This window comes from Trichoplusia ni, chromosome 12 (genome assembly GCF_003590095.1).
Source record: "Trichoplusia ni isolate ovarian cell line Hi5 chromosome 12, tn1, whole genome shotgun sequence".
Lineage (NCBI taxonomy): Eukaryota > Metazoa > Arthropoda > Insecta > Lepidoptera > Noctuidae > Trichoplusia > Trichoplusia ni.
Genome location: NC_039489.1, coordinates 4,377,633 through 4,396,267, shown reverse-complemented (window position 1 = coordinate 4,396,267; position 18,635 = coordinate 4,377,633). Strand labels below are relative to the sequence as shown.

Sequence of the window (18,635 nt, the reverse complement as noted above, 5' to 3'; positions counted from 1 at the left end):
AAAATGAATACGGAACTCTGATTGAGAGGACGTTTCTCATGATAATAACTATATAATTAAAATATAAAATAAGTGTCTATAGTAAAGAATCCATGGAGCTTTATTTCATTGGCTGGCGTGACGCGATCTAGTCAGTTCTATTGTCACAAGATGACGAATTATTATTTATTCTTTGTTTTTTTCGGTAAGCCATTTATCATTTTTGTTTATTTATTTTTTTAAGTTTCGATTTTCGGTTTTTTTGTCGGAGTGTTAGTGTTTTTAATCACGGGAACTAAGGGTTTCATTAAAAACTCTTTTGAAACCCAATCACTATGGCATATTTTATTACCCGGAAAAATTGGTCATAGATGTACGATGTCGGAAAACTTATTACAATTTCCTTAATATTATTTTCGCAGTAACTTCAATCCATGGGGTTATTCCACTTGACAGTTATTCCCACATAGATGGAATAATATATGAAATTAAAGAAGAATTACGCAGTCCAGAAGAATTGCCATGTTTGGAGAAGACTGTGTTACTCTTGGAGAATGTCAAGAATTATACGCTTTGGGCCACTTGGGGTGAGTGATTTAACTTTTTATGTAAGTGTGTATGAGTGAAAACAAATCCTGGAAATATTTGGAAAAACGCTGATATATTTATGGAAAAACTTTCATGAGGATAGTTCATCCTAAAATGATACAACGTTTTGCTCAGGCATTTTTATCAAGATCGCCCGACTAGTTTCGGACTCAGCTAGAGTCCCTAATCATGAGTAGGTTATTGTGTCCATAAATTGTATATTTTAAACGTGGGCGGAAGTAAATAACTTACTCTTATAAAGCAAAAGTCTTTCGAAAAAGAAGTTTGAAGACGTTTCTTTAAATTTAAATTTTCTATTGATGATTTTGTACGATAAATCTAAATTTAAAAGGAATTACTGAGGCTCCGCTGTGGGTCACAATGTTATATCTCACAAACCTAGACAACTTGAATTTTCACAGATGGTGTATATCTATCGATTATATAATTAAAAAATTATCCAACAGCTGTTGGGTCAGACATAAATTTGATGGAGGATCAATTTTACTACACTTACCAAGAGTATATAAAGTTATCATAATTAGATAATGGTTTATTCAATTGTTTTACCTGCATTGCCCGACTACTTGCGGACTTAACCGGAGCCCTTAATCATGAGCTGTCACGACGGGCGAGTGAGTCAAAATTTGTGTATATATATCATTGTATATAGGTGTTATTTTAAAATGAGACTGTTTTCTTATCACGTTGCGTAACCAATTATGGAAATACTAGTATAGTATTTCATGTGTAGAATCAGTATAATAATTCTAAACATTTTAGTGAAAAAAAATATCGTTTGAACGAAACACGTTGTGATAAAAAAAATATTTATGTTAGTTATCTACTTTAGACATTGTTTTTGTTCGCAACAGATAAGTTAATCATATAAAAAACCGGTCAAGTCACATGGAAAGTTCCGTATAAGAAAAATTAATAAAAAAAACCACCAATTGATTTTGTCATCCAATTAATTTATGACTGTAACAGTCGTTACTGAAACTCTATCCTTATTTTTAGTATTTATTGTTGTATTGGAAACAGAAATACACCATCTGTGAAAGTTTTAACTATTAAACTGACTATCACGGTTCAAGAGACAGACGGACGGGAAGACAGACAGACGGAGACACAGCGGTGCCTTAGAAATATGGTTCCGTTTGTAGTCGTTGTTTACGGAACGCTAAAAAACTAGTTTTGTTTACTATTTTTAAATACGAGGTCATGTTATTATTTTGATTACAGCAGAGTTCTGTGAACGGATTGAAATTCGGGAAGTTAAACTTGGTCGATTTAAAAATATACTATACATATTTTTAACCCTCTGTGTAATAACAATGGGTATAAAAAGTTTTTCGTGTCTGTGTATGTGTCATTGTAGCTCTGAAACAAACGAACTGCTTTCAAAATAGATTTTTTTAGGAATCGCAACGCATGCATCTCTTAACTAATTAAGCTTGAATTAGTAGAAGTTAGTTAGTTAGTCTCCCGGTCTGTAACATCTACCTTTGACACAATGACACAGAACTCTTTGTGCTCGAATAGCACTCGCACTTGAACGATTTTTATTAGTTTGATTCAAACATGTATACCTAAATATTTCGTGGAATTTACTTTAAGAAAAACAATTCCCGTACTAAATAATTTTATCATTGGACAGGCATTCGAGGATCACACTCAATGCATATTCCACGCGGGGAGCGATCCCACCATACGTCGCGTCGCGCTCAGTGGGTTTGGCTTAGTGACCTCAGCGACTCAACTATGCGTACAGTCAGTCTATCATCCACGTGTTTGATAATCATTTGATGGTTTGATGGATGGTGACATTAGAGTTTCATTTTATGGAATATTAGCTTTGTTTTATGGTACATTTTACACTCTTAAACGTTTTGTTTTTCAGTCATTAGCACGTTAAGAATTAACGATTATTAAATAATTGATTTATTACCTAACTGATCATAAAATGAACCATAACCTGCGCGTTTATATGCTCAAATACAATACCGATCTTTTGACCTGACTATAAAAAATTACCATAAATAATTATAAACAATTTCCTTATGTTATGATGTTAAAAGTGGCCTCACGGATACCGAATTAATACATTTTAGATAAGGTAAGCTGTACTCGTTAAGTAACTTACTTTAATTTTTTTTGTTGGATACAAGTTTATGAAAAAAAAACGAAAATAATGACAGACCAATGCCGCGAAGTAATTTTCTACATTATAATAATTAACACATTCATAATTAGGTACTTTAAACGAATCTGCGGTTAATTCATCAGTTATTGAAATGTTTTAATAAAACATTCCCTTCCCTCGCAAGCTTTGTGGAGCTGATGCCTGCTGGGACAGCGGGACTGTCCAACAGGGCTACCGCAGGCCCAGTAAACTAATGGAAAAGGAAAGAACATGGGTGAATTTAGTGACTAAGAGTCTGAAAAAAGGGGTAAATATTATTTGATGATTTTCAATCCGAAAATAAGGTGTTCATTTAAACGTTCTGATGACAAAAGGAAACTTATACATGAACCCTGACATCAGGCACTTGTAGAATGGTAATTGAGATGAATTTTAAGACAAATGTTTGTACAACGATCTTTGGTGATTATCTTCAGGCGGTCGCGTGTCCAAAATTACCCAAAATACACAATACATTACGAAACACGTGTCTTGTACTTTAGTATTTAGGTAGATTAAAATGAATTAGCAAGAATTATATGAAATACGCAGAATAGCATTAGGGTTATTTTCAATCGTAAATGTGGTAAACTATGGAAAAACCTGTTCTACTTGAAAAGGTTCGTGAATCTGACTGCCTGCCTTATCAGCTTTAGCTGCACACCGTCAATTACTAGAGACATAAACCGTGGACAGAACTCTTTACGAACCTTGAGGTCACTGACCAAGTGTTCAAAACCAATCACGACTTATGACAACCACCAAGGAGTTTTCTTCCACCTCTTAATGTAATTTTGAAGTTTTGAACACAACATAGAGCTCGCTCTACCATCATCATCATTATCATTAACTAATGCAACCAAAGTACTTAACCATGACATCAATGCAAATCTCTCGCTAGCGTATCAACTCGTGATTAAGGACTCTATTAGGGTCCGTAACTAGTAAGACAATCCCGATTAAAACGCGTGACCAAAACATCCTCAAGAAAGTTACCAACCAATATATAAAATTCTCGTGTCACGGTGCACGCAATTAAACTCCTCCGAAACGGCTCCACCGATTCTCATAAATAGTGCCTAATGCAGAGTGCATATTGGGTAGGTCTGAGAATCCGACAACATCATTCTCTTGAACTCATTTGTATGGCAAATAAAGTTTACTGGTACAGCTTGTACATATGATCACTCTTTCTCAATTAAATTGATTCCATTCTCTTCTTCTTTCCAGTATGGAACTCCAATGTCCTACCATCGGGCAACATGTACGCTTCATGGATCAACCTGGGTAACTTCGACCAATGTATGAACCCGCCATGGTTGTCCACACACCCTCAATTCAGAAGCCAGTACTGCATGGCCGACGTTAAGTTGACAAATGTCACCAAGAAACTGGAGAAAATTGACCCGTATAGTTACGCTGAGGATTACATAAATGTGAGTAAAGATTTCTTATTTATTTACGAAAAATGCCGTATAGTTTAGTGTATTAGGAGAAACATTATATAAGCATTTAAATATTCTGGAAGTAGTTTTTTTCCAGCAGATTCACTTGAGCACAAAAAAGCGGCTTCCGGGCCAAAAAATAGTATTTATCTATTCTACTAAGTACATCCCAAACCGCTTGGAGTTATAGAAATGGACGGCGTTAATATGAAGACCAATAGACCAATACACTTTCGAGATTCCGTACCCAAAGGGTAAAAATAGAAGCCTGTTACTAAGGCAGCGCAGTCTGTCCATCTGTAGGCTGTACTCCAAGCCCCTGATAGGTGACATCTTTGTGGCTACCCACCACAGTATTACAGAAGATTTTTCTTTTTATGGACAGAAGCGGCACCTTAAATTATCATTCAGTTAGTCCATTACTAACTAACTGCAACTGTACCATTCAAAAACCGAATATCCAGGCAAAAAACAACCCTAAATGACCTTGTCTGTACTTCTTGTCTCTTCTGTTTCAGTCACCATCACCAAAAATGGCGTACCCATTGAACCGAGTGCAGTGGGGTGTTTGCATGCCCGCGTCCTGCAAGCCCCCCGCCGTCGCTAAGATCCTGAAGGTTATGTACCAGATCAATAACTTCGGTCCCAACCCTCCTAATATCACAGTTGACAGCTGTCAAATAGCCGGCGCCAAGCAGCAGTACGGCTATGGATTCTTTATGTTCATGTAAGTAAATTTTGTACTTAGCAACTGTCGTATTAAGGAATCCTTGAGCGGCGGTGGAATTTGCGAACATTTAAGTCACATGCACAAAGTCAACTAGACTTAGAACAAGTATTTGTGAATGCACAAAGACTTGCCCTACGCGGGTATCGAATTTGCGGTACGACACGCGAAATAGCTTTGGCGGGATAACTTATACAGTTAAGGTAGATGAGCTCGATTCCTTTCCGTAGAGCTGGTTGCTGTTAGTCATACACCGGGACAACTGGAAGGAGGAAAAAGAGGTCTTGCTAATTATTGCTGCCTGCCAATTTATTTACATCACTATTTGTGTAGAAAGGCACTTGCCATAGTTTTGAGGGAAATGTAAGGAACTGGTCCACATAACATGTATATAATAGCCTTATTATTTTTACATACGTACTTGCTAAACGTCTGCAGCTTCTTTGGATTCTTTATGTCCATTTTCCCGGATAGAGCGGAGGTGTATGATCCCCATCGCATTATTTATTAAAACTAGCTGTTGCCCGCGACTTCGTCCCCGTGGGTAGAGATATAAGTTATGATTTATACATGCCCTGTTTTTTTCACATTTTCCATTGTATCTTCGCTCCTATTAGTCGCAGCGTGATGGTTTATAGCCTAAAGCCTTCCTCGATGAATGGTCTATTCTCACAAAAAGAATTTTTAAATTTGGACCAGTAGTTCCTGAGATTAGCGCGTTCAAACAAACAAACAAACAAACTTTTCAGCTTTATATATTAGTATAGATTAGTCAACAAGGCCTCTGCACGTTGAGCCTGTGTCCGCGTGCACGCCTGTAAAAAGGACCGGATCTCTTCTCGAGAAGTTGACCCGTGAATGAAAAGAAATAGTAGAAACTAATGAGGTCATGTTAGAAACCATATTCTTAATGGAGTTATATTTTAATGGAATATGGAGTTTCTTGCCGGTTCTTCTCCATAAGAGTTACACTTTGGAACCACGCAACTAGAGCCATCACCTTAACGTTTTGAAAGTGCCTGGAAAACGGCCTACTTGAAATAAAACCTTTTGATCTTTATTCTTTTTATTTTTTAATAATAAATTGATATACAGTCCAGTCAATTAGACAAATAATGTACTCAAGATATGTATTTGCATAAAATATAAAATTTATTAAGGTAAATGCATGGATACTAATTAGAATAACTTTTTATTTTGTGTCTATTTCAAAGCGTTAATTGGTCGTTTAAGCAGATATAATAGCTTGTTATGTGAACTACACTATTGTGTAAATAAATATAAAATTAAATAAACATAATTACCATCAATGCTGCCTACAATATCCATTATCGTCGTAATATTAAACTGTTTTTTTTATATACGAAAATGGAGGAACTTTGTCCAGAAGTCACAACTCAGAGAGGCTCTTTAAAAAAGCTGATGACAGATCATACGTAAAGATTAAATTAATACAAAAAAATCGTAGGAATGTCATTTTTAGAAAAATTACATGATATCAACTTGTCAGTTCAGTAAATACAATCGGACTTAAAGCCCATGCTACCTTCTTAATCCTTGAAAAGTAATATTTTGCCACTGGGCTTTCCGTATAGTCACTATGCCGTATGAGCACAACGCTAATTCGATGACCGCGTAAGACAAGCATTTGTGTGATCCTTGAATGCTTGTCCTGACTCTTTGTGTCTCTGTGCTTGTGTATTGAATATTTGTAAAATCACTGCGACACAAGAATTAAAGTCTTTAGTAAAGAAATCGTTTTTAAAAATAAATGTGAAAGCGTGAGAGAAAACATTTTGTAGAGCGGTGTCTCCCTTTCACAATTTTAATAATATTACTTAAAGATCTCGTGCTAGGTCTCTCGGGCAGCTGTGTAACCAGCATATCTTTCCGCGTAATAGGGATTCAGGGAAAATTTTCTCATTGACTGTAATGACCTGTTTAATGGTGTTTGGCGGCGATAAGACGACAAACTATCTCATATATCACGTACTTATCGGGAATTCGCTATATTTTAAGTATCGTAGTTACTTACAGTAAAAACTGGAAGTAAAAGTTTAGTATAGAAAAGGTTTATAAACTATACTTTTATTCAAATTTTTTGAAGGTCTATAATTAGTTTATCATAGATCAAAACTCAATAATGATTTATTGTTATTCTTTCGTTGAACCTATCGAAAGCAATTAGATATCAATTAACACTTAAATTAGGACGTGTTCGTTTCCTTTTTATCCATCACTAGCTGTTGCCTGCGACTTCGTCCACGTGGTGAGAAGATCTTGAACCGTTTTCGCAGAGCACGCAACGGAAGCCCTCGAAGACGAATAATTTTCCCCGTTTTTTCGACATTTTCCATTGTATCTTCGCTCCTATTAGTCGCAGCGTGATGTTATATAGCCTAAAGCCTTCCTTGATAAATGGTCTATTCAAGACAAAACGATTTTTCAATTCAAACTAGTAGTTCCAGAGATTAGCGCGTTTAAACAAACAAACTCTTCAGCTTTATAATAGTAGTATAGATAATGACTTGTTCCTTTTTGTATTTTTCATTCAAGAACACTAACTTCTGCCGTATTTTCATCATCTCAAATAACTCTTAACACTCATTTAGCTCTACTTAAAGGAATCATGTAGTCAATGTTTATTCATCTTTATTTCCAGAGCTTTAACACTAACTTTAGTGGCATTGGTAGCAGCTTCTACGTACTACCGAAAATATGTGGTCAGTAATGAAGATCCTGATAGTATTGGTAAGTCATTAGTTATCTTAGTTAACCTTTCCAAGTATCTATTTACCAGGGTAAGCTGGTTGACGTAAGAAATGAAAATACTTAACGATGATCTTTGATAATCTGTTAAGAGACTTTTAACTATGCCTTAAACAAATTCAAATAGGTTTTTTGTTAAGTATATAACTGGAACGCCAAAATCTGTGACTTTAAGGTGTAAGTACAGCACAAGAGACTAAAGACTGAGAGCCTGTTTCACCATCGCCAAATAAGTTCTCGGTAAATTACTTAACAGATTTTTCATACAAATACTCAAAATTAATTTCCAAATCAGTACTCAGCCAAACACTATCAATTACTCAATAATTCTAAAATTTCCAGACACACTTATAACGAAATCATTTTGTCTGATGAAGAACTGCCAAGATCTGATGAAGGAGAACAAGCAAGAGATAAAAGTGATCAACGGGATGAGGTTCATCACCGCTTTATACATTGTGATGATACACGAGGTCTTCTACATGTTGCTCTCAGGAATGATCAACACTCTGAGCTATGAGAAGGTAACTATTGTATTCATTAATGTTTTTCCCAGCGCAATTTAAAAACATTTTAATTGTAATGTTAATTTTATTATTAGCCTAATTATACTCCATGCTTAAAGAGAGCTAAAAATAAATACGCAAAACAAAGCTACTTTTCTGGTTTTCGGTAACCGGAACCGCAAGGCCAACTCGATATTATAACAAATTGTTAAATACTAGCTGTTGCACGCAGGCCCGCCCGCTACAAATTGAAAATAATTTTAAGGGAACATATAATCGGGATAAAAACTATTCTATGTGTTAATCCTGGTTATAAACTATCTGTTTACCAAGTTTCGTTTAAATCCGTTCAGTGATTTTTCGTGAAAGACGAACAAACATCCATACATACAAACTTTCGCGTTTATAATAATGAGTAGGAAGTAGGATTAAACAACCTATAACTGCCTCACTATTTGGTTCAAGCCTCTTCCCATATACGGAAGATTTATGAATTGACGTCCTTGCTAACTCCTTGCTGATTCCAGATTTTATACCTTCCAAGTTTGCCAGTATCTTTTTATCCAGCCCACTGTGTCCCACAGCTGGGCAAAGGAATCCCCCAGTTTGTCAGTGATGCCTAAGAGTAATTAAAAAAGTTTATAAAGGTTATAAAAAGTCACATTGGAACCCTGCGTTGGGATTGAACTTGCGACCTTGTGTGTACATACATAGAGACTGAAATTTATACTTTTTATATATTTTCAGCTTCTGGAAGGTCCAATGGGATTGTTTCTTCACTTGGACATACTGGTGGATACTTTCCTCGCCATGTCCGGATTACTCCACATCAAGGGTCTATTGGCGAACCCTGAGAGGCAGAAGAACCTATTTTTGGTTCTATGGAAGAGATATTTAAGGTAAAGGCTTAAATTAGGGAGTTATGTGGTTTCATTCGAGTAACGTTAAAATTAGCTGTTTTCCATCAGATTTTTTCTAATTCATGAACCCACTATCAATAATAACTTTTACAATTAAAAATAATTCGTATATTTAACTATCCCATAAACAGCTCAAAAAATAAAAATGAGCCCATCTTGACATTTATAAAAAAGAAAAAAATATACATGATAATAGATTATAATTTACACCCAGATGCAGAACAAAATGATCGCTCTCATGACACGATTATTTGTCTGGGGTGGGAATTGAATCATCGACCTCCTCCTGAATTTGATCTTTGCTTCCAGATTAATAGGACCTTACGCAATGACTATTTTCTATCTGACAGCGGTTCTAATATACACTGGTTCTGGACCCGTGTGGCATAGGAATAATAGCCTAGAGACTGAGGTCTGTCAGAAAACGTGGCGACTTAGTTTAATGATGCTTAACACTAATCCTAAAGAAATTGTAAGTATATTTTTTATTATTATATCTCCCTGGTGAGCAAATTCTATCCCAGTCTCGTATTGCATTTTCCTGAATTTTAAACCTTTTTGTCCAAATTTTTCTTTACTTTTGATTTTATGCATGGCAAAATTATTACCGAACAAAAATATATTTTAAACTTATCATATCATACTTTCATATCATATTGAAATCAGTTAAATCTTTTTTTTCATAGGAGCTTATACTTTTTTAACGAAAAAAAAACTAGCTATCGTAAATATTTATTCTCCGAGTTTTTTATTATCCCCAGATCTTTTCCATATTTTATTGTCCAACTTTCAGTGTCATGCGGTAACTTGGTACCTCTCCTGCGACTACCAGCTGACTATTTTGGGAACAGTCCTGTTCTACTTCTACCAGAAAGATAAAAAGCTTGGCTTCACAGCATTCGGAACAGCCGTGGTCTTCTCATTCATCATTCCTGGAGTTATCACATATTGGTACCAACTGCCTGCCATTCATTTTATGGATTTAGGGTAAGTTTTCGATGTTTTTGTTTAAACTTAAAAGACCAGGCATACACAAGTTACATTATTCTGAATGGCAACGCCAGTAGCTCTGATGAACTGAACTTACAATTCATAGTTACGACACTCAGCCAAAGGGAATGTTTGAAGTTTTCTTAAAAAAAGAAAATGACTATTCGTTAAATATTTTAAATAAAAACGTCAAATTCCCCACTTATAGAATTTAATACTAGTGTATTGGGGAGTTTCACAAACATTCAAGTCACATGCCCATAGACTTAAAACAAGCATTCGTGGATTACACAGCAGTGCAGTTGGTTCAGCGTTTGTGCTTTACCTTATCCACGCAGTATATTCATGACTTGGGTATTCTCACTCATTTCTCACCCTTCTCATCCATCCTATTAAAATGATGAATGCCTATAATGCAGGTGATGAATATTGTTTGCAGTAAGGTGCTGAACAACGTTCGTGACTACGGCGAGATTGGTTACACGTACACGGTGAGCTACAGTCGAGCTGGACCCTACCTCGTCGGCATCGCCATGGGATATGTCATGACCGTGTTCAACCCAGCTGACTATAGGAAGACCATTTCTAAGGTAACAACCCTTACTACTAGCAGCTAATATTCAACCCCATTTTAAATGAATAAAAAACTAGCTAACGTAATTAGCCAAAACTTTGTATCTCGATGGCGTATAATTGGGGAGGCATATGTTCAGCAGTGGATGGATATGGGCTGATGATGAACATGATGACTAATGGGCTGACAATGAGACTATTTGATAATTATGTATTATTCAATTATAATTCTAAGACACTGATTAACGGTGAAAGAAAACGAGAGGAAACTTGGATTCCAAATATTTTCTTCTTAACAAACGTGATGATCAATGCACTAAACTTTCCCTTTACGGAAAAAGGCCCAGCATTGAAAAAGGCTGTTTTATAACGACTGAATTACTTCTCAAATAAGTTGAATCCATTATGAAGTTTCCTCCCTATAAGAAAAATATTTTGGAATAGCAAAACTAGACACATTATTACATCTACCGTTTCGTCTACTTTAATTAAAACACTTTTATAATTTATTTCCAGAAATGGTCAATTATCGGCACTGCCATCAGTCTAGCAGTGATGGTCGCCATGTTGTCGTTCGGGCAGTTCTTCCTCGGCAGGGAGTATAACGTGATGGAGAATATCATAGTGACCATCACCAACAGGGTGGCCTGGGCTGTCGGCGTCGTCTGCATCATCGGTCTTTGTGAATATGGAACAGTTCGTAAGTAATCCTTTTAGTTAAGTTGGGGGTATCCTCATGGACACCCACTTCCTCGGGGGAGGAATTAGTAGGGTCAGACTCTTACTGACTAAACCTGAACCGGCGTGCTACGTTTTAGTGGCGGTGTATGGTAGTGCCTTGCAATCCTTCATACACTTCGTAAGTAATCCATACTAATATTATAAATGCAAAAGTTTGTTGTTTGTCTGTAACTGTGTGATTGTAATGAAACTTGGTACAAAGACATTCTAGAGGCTGAGAAGGGACATAGACTACTTTTGAACTGGACAAAATTGTTGGAAGGGGTTTAGTGGGGGGGTGAAAGTTCAAATACCTTTTTTTGGAATGGTCTTTGGAATTTGATAGAGCGTGAACTTGCAACGGCTAGTTTGTGATGTTTTTACAGGGATAGGTCAGAAGCAATGTTGAAAAATAATTATGTGTAGCAGTGTCTTGCTTTTATAACCCTAACCTTTCAGTTAAAGAGGAGGTGACAAGGACTCAGTTCAAAAAGAAAATCTTATAATATCTATAGATTTAAATTTTTGCTTTTTTTATATTTTAATCTCATAACGTTAATATTACCGCTATATTACCCTACAACTCAAATTTCTCACAGTGAATTAATAAGAAATACACCATAAACCGTAGTAAAAGATAATTATAATTAAAATCGGGCTCTGCACAATTAAATTAAGTTTATCTGGACGTTTCGGTCGCTCGCCTCCCGTGACTGCCCATTACAACGTCGCCATGTAATTAGTTGCTTGATAACGGAGCGACAGCTTAACTTTGTGCTGTCACTATGTAATTAACGGTCACCCATCCGGGTCGTGGCCTTCGTGTAGCTTGCTTAACCGCAAGTCAGCAATTTTTACTTTACAATATGTGAAAACTGCTAGAAATGTTTAATGTTTCGCTCAGTGATTGATAGTTTGCATGTACGTTTGTTACTCTTTCACGCTAAAACTACTCAACAGATTTAGACAAAACTTACGGTTCAGATAGTTTAAATCCTAAAGATACACATAGGATTTTTTTTTATTCGGACTGTATGTGTTCGTGAGATCATTTTCGATTTGTAACCGTATAGCTATATTATGAGAATAAGATGATGAATAATCAAGTTTAGATTAGTCAGGCAATCATGACAAATACGCACAAAGTTACATCTTTTTAGTAGACACAACAATACCTGATCACATATTAACCTTCTTCTCTAACTCCAGCCCTGGTCACCGAGTTCCTCGGTCTGTCAGTCTTCACTCCCCTCAGCCGACTGTCCTACGGCATCTACGTGATTCACACGATACTCATACAACGGAATCACGCCGTCATGAGGTCGCCACATCTCTTCGATTTATATGCTATTGTAAGTATCGGTACAAGGAGTAGTCAAAGCTATAGGCTAACTGTAAGGCGAGATGATTTAAGGTTGAAGTTCAAAACAGATTCAAAAAAGTTCAATTGAGATTAGGCTACTAAGCAAAGTTAATTTTGGACAGCACCCTGATTCTTCCACACTTCACCGCTTCCTAAGTCCTCTAATTGTGAAAAAGAAACGGTGCAACACACTCCATAGCTTAGCACGCTGTTTTTAGATTAGAATAGATTAGAATATTCTTTATTGTACACCATAAACATTATTACAAAAAAAATCTTTAGTTAATTTTATTTTGTATAACAGAAAGGCAAAAAATATCTTTTAATCTTACCTTTGTTTCATGTCCTCAATCCTCCTAGCATTAAATCTTAGAACAATACAGCCAAATCGATTAACACACTGCTTAACCTACAAAAAGATTTCGACAACTTTTCGACTTTCATAATTAAATAGCCCTTCAGAACTTGATGATTTTCCAAAAAGGTTTGTCTTTAACATGACGATGCAAACCCTCAAACATTTCTTTTTTTCTTCAGGCAATGAACTTGACTGGGACTTTAGCAGCCTCGATAACACTTAGCTTCATCATGTGGGTGCTGGTCGAAGCTCCAGCTATCAACCTCAGTAATAACCTTCTTTTCAACAACAGGTATGTATTCAAGACCGCGTAGTAAACTGAAGGTCTAGTTAGACTTGGTGTCTTTTTTATGAATAATAATAATAAAACACTCAGGGCTCATCTCATCATGGGCATAGTGAAAAGCCTGGGCCCGATTCTGCTATTTACAATGACCGATAAATAAATGACGCTTGGATTTAATTTGAAACTATTCCTATTCTCTTAAACATTTTTCCAAAACAATATTTGGAAATTCATTGTATTGACCTTGAGTGTTCCTTCCCGTACTCAATTACCAATTATTGTGTAAGAAAAAATCTTAGGATACTACGAATAGTGTTAATTTTATCTAATTTCCATTCATCCATCGGCCATTGCAAATAGAAGAATTGGGGCTTCAGGACACATAAGTGTGCGAAATTTTTTTTGGAGCTACTCAAAAAATCGATTTACGAGAGAGATTAATGCCTTACCTAGATAAAGTAATATCCATGCGGGCGAAGTCACGGGAACATCTAGTATTATAAATAAACTCTCCTACGTTGTCGTGAAATAATAAACATTTTTCTTAATTTCCAGATCAAAAAGTCCTGCTAGCAAGGAACCGCAGAAAAATGGAATTCTGAAAGAAAACGGAGAACTTAAAACCAAAGCTTTATAAAAATAGTTCATTTAGTAATATGTAGGTAAAGTTTTATGTGAAAAGAAGGTAATTACGAAGAATCTATTGCTCTCTTAGTTTAAAATACAAACGTAATTAGGCAATTATAGGGTGTTTTGTCTTAATAACAAAACAAGTAAGATAATAAATAATCAAAAAACCCACGTTTTTAAATGTCACTCCATTCAAATTTTATCAAAATCGGTCCAGCCAGCAGTTTCATAGTTGTAAATTGCATTATCATTAGGTTGGAAGCTACCCTGAAAATTTCAGCCTGCTAGCTTATCAGGAGTGCCTCAAAATGGAATTACAAATCGAAAACCGAAACCTCAAAATTATCAAACCGAAAAGACAAATAAACAAGAAAAGTGAGTGTATGTAAACGTGGGAAAAAATTTTAGATGACCTACACCGCCTTCTTAAAATAAACTCATTGCAAATGCGCAAAAGAGATGCCACTCTAAGTAACTTAGTGCTATCTCGCTCCAACTTCTACCATGACATTACTTTAGTGATTAGTGAAAAGGTTTCAATTCGTTATTGTAATCTTAAGTTAGAGTATTTGTTTTTCATAAGGGTGACTGAAGGCTCTCCTGGGCTATGGGCTATGTTGTCATGCCACGGCATGCGTTCTACATACCGCGGTACTATTGTATTGAAACCAATTAGTATCAATCATAAACTCATTTTCTTCTTCACTAACAAAAGCCTCCGGGTTTCAAAAGGCACGTTTAATTGTGGGTCCGGATGTTATTCATACATCTTTGACAGTCGTTACAGGTAGTCAGAAGCTTGAAAAGTCTGACAACCTGTCTGACTAAGGGGCATCGTGTTGTCCAGGTAACTGGGTAGAGGAGGTCAGATATTCCGTCACTCCGTGTAAAACCCTGGTACTTAGCTGAATCCGGTTAGACTGGAAGCTGACCCCAACATAGTTGGAAAAACGCTAGGCCGATGATGGTCCTCTATCAAATGCATGACTTTAACAACTGTAGCTTAACCTTAATCTTTAAAGAAACAGACAGAAACAGCGTCTGTAATAGGGTTCCGTTTTTGTCTAATGATTTGGAACCCTAAAATCTAGTTGTCGAAGACGTACTACATCGGAGTGCTTGGTCACTCTTTCATAATTATAGTGATGTTACTTAAAACGTGTCTATAGACTCTGTTCTAGGCTGATGGAAGTGACATGTCCAAGTCACGTGACTTATCTATCTTACAGACAGTGCCAGCAAAAGTGTGTCTTGTTTACGGGGGCTTTTCTATACGGCATGTTGATAAAACCTATCTAAAGAGATTTCTTAATTGTGATGAAATTATCAATTTACTTCGTTCCTAAAAAGGTTAATAAAATATTGTAAAATAAATGTATTCTTTGTTTCATTTCCTTTCGGTTATAAATAAATTTAAGTACCGTTTATATCATACATTACTACTATAAAGCAAGGACGAAGGAAGAAATCTGTCTAAATACGTATTTGCCGAATAATATATCCATGCAGACAAAGCCGCGGGCAAAAACTACGGTAGAATAATATTGTCAACATACTCGCATAATAGCGATAGTTTGCTATGACTTACACCTACTGCAAGTGTTTTACAGAACACAGCTAACGCAACGTATTGTCATAAGGGGCAATATAATGATGCTCTCCATATTTAATTATGTTCATCTTTGTTTTATCAAAGTAATTATTAATACCGTAGCCCATGAACGCATTTGTGAAAGCGAGAAAGCGCGACGCTGCGTCCCGCTTTTTCTTGAACTAAATCAAATCAATTAAACAAGTTTTCTTGTACCTTATATAAAAAAATCTTATTTCCTTTCACGAAAAATCCATAATAACGTACTAAATTTGAATTAAAATACTCTCTTGAAACTTTTCCAAAAGCGACTTTGTCTGTTTCGGGTTTCCCATCAAAACTCGTTGCTATGCAAAAGTTTGATTAGAATAATGTCAACGGAATTGGATTAATACAATTTACCTTTCAATACCTATACCGAAAAGGAACTGGTTTAAAAAGAAAATTACGTGATTTCCCAATGTCAATGTCGATTCGACTCGGTTTGAAATTGGAAATACGGACGCCATTTTGTCGGAGAAATACAAATTGCTTTTTTAAATTTACAGACAAATTGTTGAAAAAATATTGTATAATAATTGTATTTAGAAGTAAGCTAGGTACTTATTTAAACTTAAAGTACCCAGCATACGATAAGTAAAACTCAAAAAGTATATACTGCAAGTCCACTAAATACATTATTTTATTTTATTTAGGGCCGATTTTTCAATCGCCAGATAACTTTTATCTGAGGAATAAATATGGCCGTTTGACATATTTTCTATACAAAATCTGTCAAAACGTCAAACTTATTCGTCAAATAAAAGTTATCTGACGGTTGAAAAATCGGGCCTTGGTGTTAAAGAGTATGTTTGGTGGAACGTGGTGATTTTCGGTCACTTTTTCTCCTACATTTTCTAGTAGGTACCTAGATCTATCGAGGAAATTTATAGGCTCTACAAAATCATGCTACGATTTACAATACAAGAAGCAGCTTGGTAAGGTACTACATACATACAAACATATAATGTATTTGTTTCTAATTTCTGTACTCTGTCTAACAAGCGCCTGTACAATAACGAATATTTGAACCAATAGATACATTTGCTCGTTGTTTTTTTTACGGAAATAATATGCCAATGTTAATTATTAATGAAAAACTTTGAAAAGATTATTTATTTATTCATTCGGTCGCAAATTTCAGACTCTTCTCTATTCAAACATAAAATATCCAAAAAATATTATTGTTATTTCCAACAACAAGCAATCTATTAAGTAGAATATGATCTTCCGATAAAATGTATTAATCGAAAAAATTACTTCAGCCAAACGCGTGATAAACGCAGGCAAACATACAAACAATCGAACTGAAAACCTTCTTTTTTTGAAGTCGCTTAAAAACATATCTGTCACGTCAACATCCGCGTGTGATCATATCAAAGAGACCGCAACAGAACGCGACGCACGGCATCACGCTGTTAGCGGTCGGCTGCCTTTGTGGAGATGATCGAAACACCAGTAAAGGAAATACTCTGCATTTGTCATTACTCTTTCATACACTGTTCAGGACATTATTAAAAGTCTCTTTATTATTTAAAACGGTCGCTAAGTGGAAAATATTTGTAATTATGTAATGAAAATATTTAAATTTGGGACAGGATTCACTTGGTTAACAATCTCAGTGCTATTATTTTATTTTTTTGCGTTTAGAATCGATAAAAGTAAAAAAAAATGCAAAATTAATAACACGACTATAATATACGAATTTATAGCAGGTTGTAATAAAAATACTACTACAAAAACAAATAATTTATTATAACGTAAGTATATCCTTAATAGTCTTTCGCATGTACATCTAAAACATGTATTAATAATGCGTTTTCATAAAGTAATTCATAACAAAAATTATGGAGGTAGATATTATACATACATTATCAATTAATTATCCAATATACTACAATACTTATTTACTTACAAAGCAATGTATTCTTAAAGTCATATTATTAAATACTAAAAGAAATGCGTATAGTTTTTAGTATCAATAATGATAAAAATCAACCAAAAAGTATTTACACACTTAGTTATTCTTAAAAAGATAATCTTTTTAAAACATCTTATTTAATAAGAGCCCTGTTTCTGCAACAAGAAATAAATAACAACAAATATTGTACTATTTTAAGACAATATACACAATTTCCTTGATCATTGATTATTTCACATGTAATTTTTTTGTTTACTTTTATGACGAACTGTAAGTTAATTTATTTGTGCAAATAGACTGATAGTTTGCATTTAAGGGCTATTTTTTCCCCTTAAGAAGAGTGGGCCAGCTGAGAGATGTATACAGCCTGGTATTATTATTTAAGGAAACATTTGAATTTCTATTTTATCTTTCTTATGGAAACTTTTCTTTTTCCAGACACATATCAACTATCAATTTCCCAACTATGTTGGGGTCGGTTACCAGTCTAATAATATGTAGATAGTTTTCTCTAGCAGAATTAAAAACAACCGCCTTTCAAATACGTTCTACTAATTGTTCTAGTATACAATGATTCCTTGTTTATTTCGTGTTGACTGTCTTATTTTCCATTATTTTCCTGTACCTATATTTACCTATATCTATTTCTATCTCATTACAGTCTGCAATTATCTTGAAGGTCACTGATGACATTAATGCATCATTATTGACAATCTTCGACGTCACTTCGTATATGCGTATATTTCCCATTAATTTCTTGTCTTGGTTATTGTATCGTAATTTCATTTGTTTAAATAGTATTAGTTGGTTCTATAACGCAGTTTCATTGTAGTTTTATTTTGGTGTTCTTTGAAACATTTTTTTCGAGTTTGTCTTTTAAATTGTACTGAACTGATAACGACCTTCCGTGACTTGATTCTTCAGCAATATGTGTATACTTTGCTATCACTTGGCCTCTACTAGATGTGTAGTATTACAGTAGCCAACAGCTTTGTTTTACCAGTATTCATATTTAGTTCATCCCTATTTCACTTAACTTATAAAT

General features: G+C 35.1%; 1 protein-coding gene across 1 annotated transcript; it reads left to right on the top strand.

The window, feature by feature from the left end:
- Positions 1–268: 268 nt before the first annotated feature.
- On the top strand, positions 269–14,219 carry LOC113499570 (nose resistant to fluoxetine protein 6-like; the record flags this gene model as incomplete). Its single annotated transcript, XM_026880085.1, has 14 exons — positions 269–566; positions 3,983–4,188; positions 4,716–4,924; positions 6,435–6,438; positions 7,537–7,675; positions 8,036–8,217; positions 8,947–9,098; positions 9,429–9,591; positions 9,913–10,106; positions 10,549–10,699; positions 11,181–11,382; positions 12,612–12,754; positions 13,303–13,415; positions 13,965–14,219. Coding segments are annotated over 14 exons (2,238 nt in total), but the record flags the coding sequence as incomplete, so codon positions are not given.
- Positions 14,220–18,635: the final 4,416 nt, after the last annotated feature.